General features: G+C 32.9%; 1 protein-coding gene across 1 annotated transcript; it reads left to right on the top strand.

Annotated features, from left to right (window-relative positions):
* The first annotated feature begins 236 nt into the window (after window positions 1-236).
* Window positions 237-11,984, top strand: LOC133174051 (mucin-22-like). Its single transcript, XM_061309091.1, has 17 exons — window positions 237-450; window positions 1,853-1,927; window positions 2,160-2,298; window positions 2,578-2,695; window positions 3,748-3,841; window positions 4,088-4,165; window positions 7,253-7,404; window positions 7,768-7,911; window positions 8,029-8,184; window positions 8,297-8,438; window positions 8,691-8,810; window positions 8,931-8,982; window positions 9,089-9,247; window positions 9,372-10,829; window positions 10,980-11,401; window positions 11,524-11,588; window positions 11,837-11,984. Exons 1-17 carry the CDS (start codon window positions 313-315, stop codon window positions 11,982-11,984), a joined length of 3,660 nt encoding a protein of 1,219 aa, XP_061165075.1. The 5' UTR covers window positions 237-312.
* Window positions 11,985-12,604: the final 620 nt, after the last annotated feature.

Here is a 12,604-nt window from a genome sequence, read left to right as displayed (position 1 = left end):
TTCTAATCTTAATTTATCACGAAGTTTTCCCGCACATGCAAAGCAAATTAATTTACAAATTAAATCAGTCACATCTGCTTAGTAATAAATTAAAGGAAAATTAGTTTGTCAATGAACTATTATGATACCCCAGATTGTTATTGCAAGAACATTGAAACACACCTTGCACTTAGTCAATTTCCTGTTATCAGAGAATAAAAGAATTTAAACCCAGTTACTCATTGTTCTACAGGTGAGGTGGTCGTGAGCTTGAAAGAAGATAGTGGACGTTACCGACGCTCAACAGACGGCGTGTCAGTTCCCGCCAAAAATATGGAGCTCATTTTCCCCTTTAATGAGGGGGTAGTGGACCTTCATTTGATCCGGAGGGACGAGCATTCAGTGAATGTACCTGTCTATACCACAAGCGACAGAGGGGATATAGTCAGACAGTACATACATGATAAAAATGTTAGTAACCCGAAGAAAATAAAATAATCGTCTTATTTCTTAATAAAATTAATCAAATTTGCGCCATACACATACTATGATATGAACAGGGAATCGATATCTGTGTACAATTAACAGCGATTCCTGTAATATACCATATGTGAGGTTGTGTGGTATCGAATGATGTAAACGCTATCTACAAAATACCTTTATTGCATAATTTAGTAGTTATTCCAAAATCGAGCGATCTCATTTGTCGCAGTACAAAAGATACTTGATACTAAATTTAAAAAAAAAAAAAAAACTTATTTTTTTTTTTATTAAATGGATACTGTAGGTAGATAACTTTACATTACTGCGCTTTCATTTAAAGCGCATTGTTTTTCCTTCCATTAATTAAAAGTGAAAACACTTTCACACCGAATTATGATGAAAGAAACTGACAATTTCTTACATTATTTCTAGACTTTCTCGCACAATTCTATACTATTGTGTTCCAAGAAATTGTTGAGAATTTTTTCAAGGAATTTTTTTTTTTTCAAAATATTTTAAAAAATAAAATATTTATAGTTTGAGGTCAGTTTTTTTTAAAATCAAATGTCAATACTTGCTACTTTATTATTTTATATGCAGTTTTCATGAATATCTTGCCATTTTCTTTGAATACTTCTGGTAGAATGTTAATGTTCAAAATGAGTGCTTTTGAAAAAAAGAAAGTCAATTGTAGATATTTATTATCAAAGAATTGCAAAACTAGCGATACTTCTTGAACATTGAGTCTACTATTGATTCACTTGGGACAAATTATTGAAAAATGGAAAGGAATTCGGCAGAGGGAGGGACAGAGCTGGTAGGGCTAGGAATGAAACCCCATTTTTCTACACCTAGTGTTGTTCTTTCTGAGCAAATTCCAAGCTTTCTTTGAGCTGTGTATGTTAGTTTACTAGGCCTACAGACTCTTTTGCTTTACCGAATTTCTCTTCTTTTTTAATATTTTGTACCACACAACACAATGTAGACGGTGAAATGCTCTGTGTTTCAGAAATGTCGCCATATTTAACTATCCCATTCTTAAAGAAACTTAAATAAGATTTTTATTTTCAATAGCAGTAACTTTGAACATCAGCAGACAACGGGAAGTATATTAAATATATACAAATATATATAAATATATAGAGGTTATATATGAAAACTGCACATGTGTCATTAGAAAGTATGGGGTATTGTTATTAAGTAAAATAATAGCATTTAAGTATATTGTATTTTATTAATCCACAATTTTAGATAAATGTATCATAAAAAAAATTTCAATAATTTCTGGGAACACTCTTGATATAACTACAACCTGCTAATTTTTAGAACATTGTTGCAAAATATAAAGTATGCCTTTTCTGAAGCTTTAATCTGATATGTTGTTTTGTAGAATGTGTTTTTCTACCAAGACGAAAGTAAATTTGCAGCTTTCTATGTAGAAACCACGAACTCCTCATCGTGTATTGTAAGTAACCTAAAAAATAATATTTCATATTATACTATCCTAAGCAGATAGTAACTTTAAATGCAGTAACTAAATTCACCCTTAAAAAATATAACCAAAAACCATGACCAAGAGAAAGAGAAATCGGAACCTTCTGCCTGTTGCTGAAAATTGTTTGCTGAAAGAAGCCCGTGAAGTAATGCTGAAATTAATCATATTTAAGACATTGAACGATTGTATTGTTTTTAATCAGTTTGGAAGCTTTGAAGACAGATCTCAGGAATATTTTCTGGAACCAAAGGATAGAAATTGTGATCCTAAAAATTCTCCATTGTTCAAAGTTCTGAAAATCCAACACACCAATATCCAGTATGCTGACAGTGTTATAATGGGTATAGTAATTCGTAGATATCTATTTAAATTTTTTCTCGATATTATCGACCTATTAAAAATTTAAACAGATTTTCCAAAAGTGCAGACACAAATGGAAATTGTTCAAAATTGATATTAATCTGTGCAATCTAAAACAAACGAGTTTGCTATATAACATTAATGCCGATGTAGAAATGCGAATTAAATATTAAACGAGATACTAGGTATCACGAATACCTCAAAACAGAAAATACATTGTACAACGTAAATTATCAAATTGTGTATATTCTCTAACATAGATAAACTTCCGAATCGACTCCCCATGTCAAAGAATTCTGAAGCAAACAGAGAGAAGAGGTCTACTCCAGAGTATAAGATAGAAATGCTTCTAATTATCGACTTCTCCGTGTATAATTAGTGAGTATTATCAACTAAAACTCAAAATGTACACGACCCCGGAATCAGTTTATTCAACAACCTTTAAACAACCTTTAAAGTCAACATTTCGTAAATTCTATGGTCGCTATAATGACCTTGTTAGCAAATATAAGCTATCAATGGGTCATATTTCATAACAATTGTTAGATCTTTGATTTTATATTCAATTTGACTACGGAATTTTCCGTCTACCAGATCAATACATGGGGCTCACGGCAGGTGTGACCGGTTAACAGGGGATGATTACTCCTCCTATAGGCACCTGATCCCATCTCTGGAATTTCCAGGGGTCCGTGTTCCATTCCCTTGTTCGCGATTTGTATTGTTTGTAGGGTTTTTTTTAGCTCCATCACTGTTCGTTACTAGTATCTTCACTATTTCATTAATGCTGACAGGGAAAATAAATGAATTATTTCTTTTATATGTACTCTTAATGATGGGGCTGAATTCAACAAAATTAATAGATTTTATTTCAAAGTTATTTTAGAAGAGTAAAATGTGAGAAAGCGTCAACGTATTTCGATATTTAGTTTGCATGGAAGATCTCTCTCGTAACCTTCCCTTTCATGCAGATTTGTGTAGAATATTGAATGTTAAGTTTTGTTAATAGACATTCATGATTATATTCAATGACAATTTATTCAAAAAGAAAAAGAAAAAAAAAGCAAAAGAAAAAAGCCAGAATCACATTGCAAAACATCAAATTATGACATTTTATTGTGTTCTAAAAATGTTGAATTACAAATAATTATATTAAGGTATTGCGTGTGACTATTTAATAAAATATCCGATCCTCTTTGGTTAAAAAGGGATTGATTTCGAAATATAGGGTGTGAGAAAGTATCAAAGTTCTCATATTAGAACTCTGATATAATGTGTCTGTCCATAAATTATGTTAAATACGTGAAAATGTTATACATATTATAGAGAGTTAAATTAAACTATATGCAGGACATGTAAAAAATCATAGCATATATGTAATAAACAGAGACACGAAAATGGATATGACATGCAAATTCTCTCATTTTCAGCTGGTACACACAAAGCACGGCGTCTACATCAGGAGAAAAAGACACAGAGGCGAAGGGAAACATCAGACAGTTTTACGCATGGGTCATCAACGGGGTATCATTTGATAATCTTTCTATCTTTCTAGCATGTTTAATACTATTCTATTAATATATAATATAAGATCTCTTTAGGGGAGTTCTGTGCATAGATTTGTATCACTGTTCATAAATTTGCGAAAAGTTATTAACTGATATGCACAATATAAAACACAGACCATAAAATATCAATATTCATAGTGATAATAGATAACATCTATTGTATAATGGGTTGACTTTAAGTTTATGTTATGTTTTCTTTTAGATGGATGTAAGATACAAGAACATCCAGACTTCAGCTTACACCATATCTATTGTCTTCGCCGGAATTTATATAGCAGATGTAAGTATAATTTACCAAAGATAATTCATACTTACCAAAAGATATTTACAAGGACATTAAAATTAGCTGATTCAAAATTTAAGTACTTAGATATTGATTGCACGCCAATCGAATATGTATTTAGACATTGATTGCCTTCCATTAGAATATATTTATATTAAGACATTGATTGTCCTCCAGTAGAATATATAATTAAACATCGATTGCCCTCAGTTACAATAAATGTTTAGAAATTATTGCCCTCCAGTAGAATATATTTATGTTTAAACATTGAATGCCCTCCAATATATAATTAGACATTGATTTAACTCCAGTAGAATATATTTACACTAGACATTGATTGCCCTACTGTAGAATATATTTATATTTAGACATGGAATGCCCTTCAGTAGAATATATCTATATCTAGACATTGAATGCCTTTCATTAGAATATATATTTAGACATTGATTGCCCTACTGTAGAATATATCTATATCTAGACATTGAATGCCTTTCATTAGAATATATATTTAGACATTGATTGCCCTACTGTAGAATATATTTATATTTAGACATGGAATGCCCTTCAGTAGAATATATATTTAGACATTGATTGCCCTAATGTAGAATATATTTATATTTAGACATTGAATGCCCATCTGTAGAATATATTTATATCTAGACATTGAATGCCCTCCAGTAGAATATATATTTAGACATTGATTGCCCTCCGTTAGAATATATTTATACATCTTGTATTTTGAGAGTGATTGCCCTTCAGTAGAATATATATTTAGACATTGATTGCCCTACTGTAGAATATATTTCTATTTAGACATTGAATGCCCTCCAATTGAATATATAATTAGACATTGATTGAACTCCAATAGAATATATATTTAGACATTGATTGCCCTACTGTAGAATATATTTATACACTTTGTATTTTGATAGTGATTGCTCTTCAGTAGAATATATTCATATTAAGACGTTGATTGCCCTCCAGTAGAATATATTTATATTTAGACATATAATGCCCTTCAGTAGAATATATCTATATTTAGACATTGATTGCCCTCCGATAGAATATATATTTAGACATTGATTGAGTAGAATATATTTATATCTAGACATTGATTGCCCTACTGTAGAATATATTTATATATATACATTGAATGCCCTCAAGTGGAATATATATTTAGACATTGATTGAATAAAATATATCTATATCTAGACATTGATTGCCCTACTGTAGAATATATTTAGACATTGAATGCCCTCAGGTGGAATATATATTTAGACATTGATTTCTCTACTGTAGAATAGTATTTATATTTTGATATTGATTGCCCTCCTGTAGAAAATATCTATAATGACCACAATAAGACAAAGATCTAAATTAGATCTCTTTTAAAAAAATCTTCAGTTTTGATAATTTGCTTTTGAGAATTTTCTTTTCGCCAGGCAAGTGATACAAGATCACTTGGTTGTACATGTTTGTGATTTTTCTATTTGATATGGATGTTAAATTAGACAAAGTGGATTGCATGCATATTTGTCTTATTACATTTTCAACAATGAAATACTGTAATTTATCCATTGAAAATGATATTTTCGAAAGTGGTATTTTTCACAATAAAAAATAAAAGTGATATCTTTTGATGTAAAAATATCAAAAGTGCGCAAAAACTCAAGATTTTCTTTCCCTTTACGAAGATTGTTATGAAGAGTAGACTAATTGTAATGAGATAGTGTTAATTTGACAATTATAATATTTAATTAGACAAATATATCATGATTTCTTACGCAAAAGATTGTTTAATTTACTTTTGATTAAAACTTCCTCGATTGGAGAAATTCTAAACAATCCAACAAATCCATAGCCTTTTTATAATTTTTCATAAATTTAAAAAAAGTGTTATGGAACAACCAAGATCAAACATGTTTTGTGAACTGGTCAAGTACAGAAAAAGAACCTCAACAGTTCCTTATAAAACGTATACATGTAAACGCATATCTACCGTTCTATAAAGGGACCTATCATATTTTAAACGAACATCGGAATATGCTCAAAATGGAATGGACAAGGAATAAATGAGAATGGAGACGAACAGATTAAAAAAATTGCAAGTCCTATAGCTCTATAGGTTCTATAGTGTGACTGAGCCATCAACCCCTCATAATCATAAAAGTGTACCAAAATCTCCTTGCACATAAAATTATTTTTTAACACCATGTTTCGAAATGAAATTGTAAAACTGCGTTAGATAAACAAAGCATTTTAATACGTAACTTAAGTATTGAAGCGTTTGGAGAGAATTCACCCTAAAGTTTTATTATCACATTCAAAAGGATAAATGTATAAATGATTTAGAGACTTCGAAAAGTCTGCACGTGATGAACTTTCCATATTTCGGTGCTTGACTTTTTAATCAATCAGGTCTTTGCTTTAATAATATAATGATACAGAATTAAAATATCCCGTGATCTAAATCCAAAATTAAAAGGTAACTTTCAAAAACCTTCAGAATAAACGTATTCAAAGCAAAATTTACTGTGAAAAAAACTTTGAAAATGAAATTGCTATATATATTCATAACCAACAGAAAATTTTATTTATCCTTAAAGACCTTTTCCATCCTGTGACCTCTCTATGTTTAACTATAATGTTACCATGCTGTGAGAAATATATCGTATATTTCAAATAAGAATCAAGTGATTCTTGTCTATAAACATGCCTAAATCCCATAATCGTTTTTTAAATTTCGAATTATGATCAATCAATCAAAGTATATTATGTATACCCTGTGGAAAATTCAGCAATTTCTCTCTCTGTCTGCCTCAGTCTATCTGTCTCTCTAGTATATATAACGCAACTTTTTAGTTAATTATACTTATTTCAAAAGTGCCGTAGATTCTAATCAAATGAAAAAGAATTCTTTTCTATACAGCATGCAGTTTCATTATGCTCTTACACATTTATCAACTTGTTTTATGTTAAACAGAAAAAATACTTAATCCTACTTAATAACAGTTGTTACTAGTTGTTACAAATATTAAAAAAAATCAGTTTGCAAATATTGACATTAAATAAATATTACTTCAGCAACCGTCTAAATCATCATTTACTGAAAGTAACAAAGATTCATCCACTCCAACACCAAAAGTGGACGCCAACACTGTTCTCACTGACGTCACATCCTGGGTCCAGGGTAGTTCCGGTCTTCCCAGCCATGATCATGCTATGATGTTTTCGAGGTAACTAATATCAAATACATGGTCTAAAAGTAAATAGCTCAAAATATTGTTGTGACTTAATATACTAGTGTTATTATATGGTTATTTTGAACAAGATTTTAGTTGTTTAAATGTTTATTTTTTACAAAATGGATTTTAGGTCTCACCCTATATGTTTGAAAATTTAAAACCACAATGAGTCATTTTAGCTGTTATGATGGATAATGTTCATAATTTGTGATTCAGCAGCTAAAAGAACCTCATTGGACTCCATATAATTTCTTACAATTCCACTACACTCTTAAACTTCTAATCTCTCTTCTTGGTAAAAATTGTCTTTCTGAGTTGAAGAGTGTAATAGATCAGATTAAAATTCTTTTGAAGGTATGATTTCACTAGTAGTGGATCAAGCAGTAATGCAGGATTGGCATGGGTAGGGGCCGTTTGTACATCAAACAGCGTATCTATAGTAGAAGACCACTTCAACTTCATCATATTGACAGTAGCAGCCCATGAACTAGGTCACAGGTAAACTGCACTTATCTTCATTTCTAGTGTTCATGCTTGATATCAGTGCCACAATGATACGAATTCACATGTAAAAGTACTTAAATGAAGTTATGTATAATTCATCTCCTGAATTAGTTTGAGTGCTGAGCATGATGGGACAAACAATGCATGTAACGGAGCAGATGCGTACATAATGGCTGCCTCTTCCTCCACTCCTGACAACACAAACCCATGGAAATTTTCCTCCTGCTCCACCACATATTTCACCAATTACATCAACACACTCAACAGGTTATTATGCTTATGCTTTAGTTATCTTTACCTTCGTTTCATATCCTCATTGTTTGAATATTGTAGATTATATAGAACCTTTAAAATCTTTATATTTCCAATCTTTTTAAAGCGGAAGCGGAAATTGTATGACGTCTCTGAGTGCTAGCTTTGACCCAACTGCTCTAAGTCAATACACAAGTTTACCTGGTCAGGTGTTTGACGCGGATGCAATGTGTAAACACATTGTGGGATCGGGATCCTCATTCTGCCAGGTATGACTCAGATTTAGGAACCATTTTTGTGGTAAAATTGGAAACATTTTAGAAATTTAATCTTAAAAGTATTTTAGCGAAGGATAAAATGAAAATATATGGGGTTTTTTTTTTATAGATATTTTCATTTGTTTCTCATTTTATGGGTTGATATACTTGACATACTAGAAAAGAAACAAAGAAAACTTTTGTTCTATAGTGCTATTATACTATTGCTAATCCTATTTTATTTCCTATTTTTGTTATCTATAGTTTCCATACAGCTATAACTTTACTTCATTATGTACCACACTTTGGTGCCACAAAACAGATGGGAGTGGACAGTGTGAATCATCACTGGGTGGAGATGGCCTGCAGTGTGGAAATAGAAAGGTAACTCCATAGTACATTTGTACTGAGATATATTTGTTGAATAAATAATAACAATGTGATAAAGCTGCAAATAATCTAAACTACTGACTTTGTTTGAAACATGTTTGTTTCTTTATACAGTGGTGTATATCAGGAGAGTGTGTGTATGACGACTGTGCTCCATCTGGGGATGGTAAGTATATCTATCTATCTATCTATCTATCTATCTATCTATCGATCGATCGATCGATCGATCCATTCATCCATCCATCCATCCATCTTTTAATTTTTTGTTCTAGAAACTTGTTTGTATGGTGACAGAAGTGGGATTATAATTAATTATAATGGAGTAGATAAAACATGTGCTGACATTGACAGTGAACCATTTATTTGTTATTCGGGTGAAGTCAGCAAGAAATGCTGTAAGACTTGCGGCAAGCACAACACTGGAAGGCAAGGTAGATACATACTCCTCATTTGTTGAAAATATCACCTCATTAATTTATCAAATTTTTATATGCATGCAGTTTGCCAAAAAAACAAACAAACAAACAAACTGAAATTTATATTAATTAACCATAGGCTGTGAATATGGTGATAAAGTTAACGTTTGTACAAGTGCCTATTGTCCTCAATATGGAGATACTCTCTGCTGTGGAACATGCTACACTGGAACAACTGTACCACAACCAACAACCACATCTTCACCAAATCTGTGTAAAACAACCACAACTTCACTAACAACAACCACTACACCAACAACCACTACATCAACAACCACAACAACTACATCAACAACCACAACAACAACACCAACAACCACTACACCAACAATGACAACCACTACACCAACAACCACAACAACTACACCACCAACAACCACAACAACTACACCCATAACCACTACACCAATAACCACAACAACTACATCAACAACAACCACAACCACTACACCAACAACAACCACAACCACTACACCAACAACCACAACCACTACACCAACAACCATAACCACTACACCAACAACAACCATAACCACTACACCAACAACCACAACCACTACACCAACAACCACAACCACTACACCAACAACCACAACCACTACAACCACAACCACTACACCAACAACTACAACAACCACACCAACAACCACTACACCAACAACCACAACTACACCAACAATCACAACCACTACACCAACAACCACAACAACTACATCAACAACCACAACCACTACACCAACAACAACCACAACCACTACACCAACAACCACAACCACTACACCAACAGCCACAACCACCATACCAACAACCACAACCACCATACTAACAACCACTACACCAACAACCACAACCACTACACCAATGACTACAACCACTACACCAATTACCACAACTACTACACCAACAACTACAACTACACCAACAACCACAACAGCCACAACCACTACTCCAACTACCACAACCACTACAACCACTTCACCAACCACAACCACAAAACCAACAACCACAACCACTACACCAACAACCACAACCATCATACCAACAACCACAACCACTACACTTACAATCACAACCACTTCCCTACCAACAACTACAACCACTACACCATCAACTGCAACCAGCACACCAACAACTACAACCAATACACAAACAACAGCCACAACAGCTACTTCAACAAGAATGGCCACTCAACCAACAACCACAACTAAGGCAACTGCAACAACAATAACCACTCCACCAACAACCACAACAACACTAACAACAATTACTACACCAATGACCACAACAACAATACCAATAACAACAACTTTACTAGCAACCACAACCAATGAAACAACAACCACATCTATCAACCCAACAACTATTATGTCAGCAACCACAACCACTACACCAACCACAATGACAGAAACAACAACCACAACAACTACACCAAGAACCACAACCAATACTCCAACAACCACTACATCAACATCTACAACCACTTCACCAACAACCTCAACAATGATGACAACAACCATAACCACTTCACCTACAACCAGTACATCCACAGAGGAATCAACATCTGATTCATCAGATATAACGACAACAGAATCAATGAGTTCATCTACAACAGAGTCATTAGATATAACCACAACAGAAGACTCTTTAACAATGTCTACAACAGAATTATCAAGCACAGAAACATCAGACACAGACATTCCAAGCTCAACAGTCAGCTCAACTGTGACCCCTATACCAACTACAGTAACAACTTCTACTACACCAACAACCACAACCACTACACCAACAACTACAACAACACCAACCACAACCACTACACCCCCAAATACAACAACAACGACAACCACTACACCAACAACCACCACTACACCAACAACCACAACCATTACACCAACAACCACAACTTCAGTGTCTACAACAAGCACTAAAACAAAGGCAACAACAACAACAGAGTCAACAACTACAACCCCTGTAACTACAGTAGAAACTACGACTGTGAGACCTAATGAGAGAAGATTTATATTTGTGATAAGAATTTTGATTGTGGTGACTGAGGATCTCACTATCAGAGCCCAGTACTTACTTGTGGTGATCAGGGCTGAAGCTGCAGTGAGTAGACATAGATATTTCTAAAGTTCTTATAAATCAGTATCACATTCATAAAAATGCCCCAGAGTTACTCAACCTATATGAAATATATGAAACCTTTAAAGGCATTTTTTTGTTTGAAGTTGACAGCTCTTTATAGAAGAAGGCTTGGTAGTCGGTTCAAAAGATGTAAAGTAAGGGGAGTAAGGTAAGTCCCTTTGGATAAATGGCAGTTGAAATATAGTGAAAAAATTTGCCGGATTAGACAACATCCCAGATTAAAATTAAAATTAAATTATATCAAATTAAATTAAAATTTCTTATTAAGCAAGATTTCCTAATAAACAACATCTGGATTAGAAAAGGTTTACTGTACTTGTAATGTAGCTGAAATCATATAAACTTGATCAGTTTTATAAACAATATAACACATGAAATGCAGCCTCTCTTTTGTAGGCCAAAGGGGCATTGTTTGAACTTTCACAAAATATATTTTTTGCCTTTTGACAACACTGAAAACAATGACAGCAGTAACTCAGCCACACACATTTTCCGAGAAAATGAAGAAAGTTATTCTGAAATGTTGAATTTTAATAAATTATAGTTAAATCCCACCTTAAGGGTAAAATAGCTAAGTTTAACAGTCGCTAAAATAACCTATCATATCGTATTGTTGTGGTATTTTCTTTTAAGAAAGGGAAGCTTGAATGTTGAATATGACATCATTACTGATGACGAGGCAGCAGCAACCTCTGATGTAGTGTCTGTTGCTAAAGACCTGGTGTCTGGGAAAGAAAACGTGACTTATGATGGACAGGAAGCGCCAATATTGTCTGCTGCTTTTGTTGACACGTCCGGAAATAATGGTAATGATCTACGAAACTTTATCATCAAAAATAAAATGGTACTGAGCTTGTACAAGATAATTTTTAACTGAGTGTAAAAACGAGAAATAGAATTTGAGTTAAAATGATCCTTTCGTCTACAAAACTTGTCCTATTACATGTAAGAACTTTGACCTATTAAAGGGTGTTAAAAAAGTTTATTACATTTTCAACAGTGAAATACTGTAATTTATTTACTGAATAAAAGCGATATTCTGACACAGTGTGAAAGGATATCAAAATGGTATTCTCACAGTGTGAAAATATCAGAAGTGCGACAAAACTTACGATTTTCCTTCCCATCACTAAGAGTGTTTTTTTTTTTTTTTTTTTTAAAAAT

This window comes from Saccostrea echinata, unplaced genomic scaffold, assembly GCF_033153115.1.
Source record: "Saccostrea echinata isolate AGI-Se365-2 ecotype Australia unplaced genomic scaffold, CSIRO_AGI_Sech_v1 ptg000057l, whole genome shotgun sequence".
Lineage (NCBI taxonomy): Eukaryota > Metazoa > Mollusca > Bivalvia > Ostreida > Ostreidae > Saccostrea > Saccostrea echinata.
Note: the sequence above shows the minus strand (reverse complement) of the source record. Positions and strands in the feature narration are given on the sequence as shown.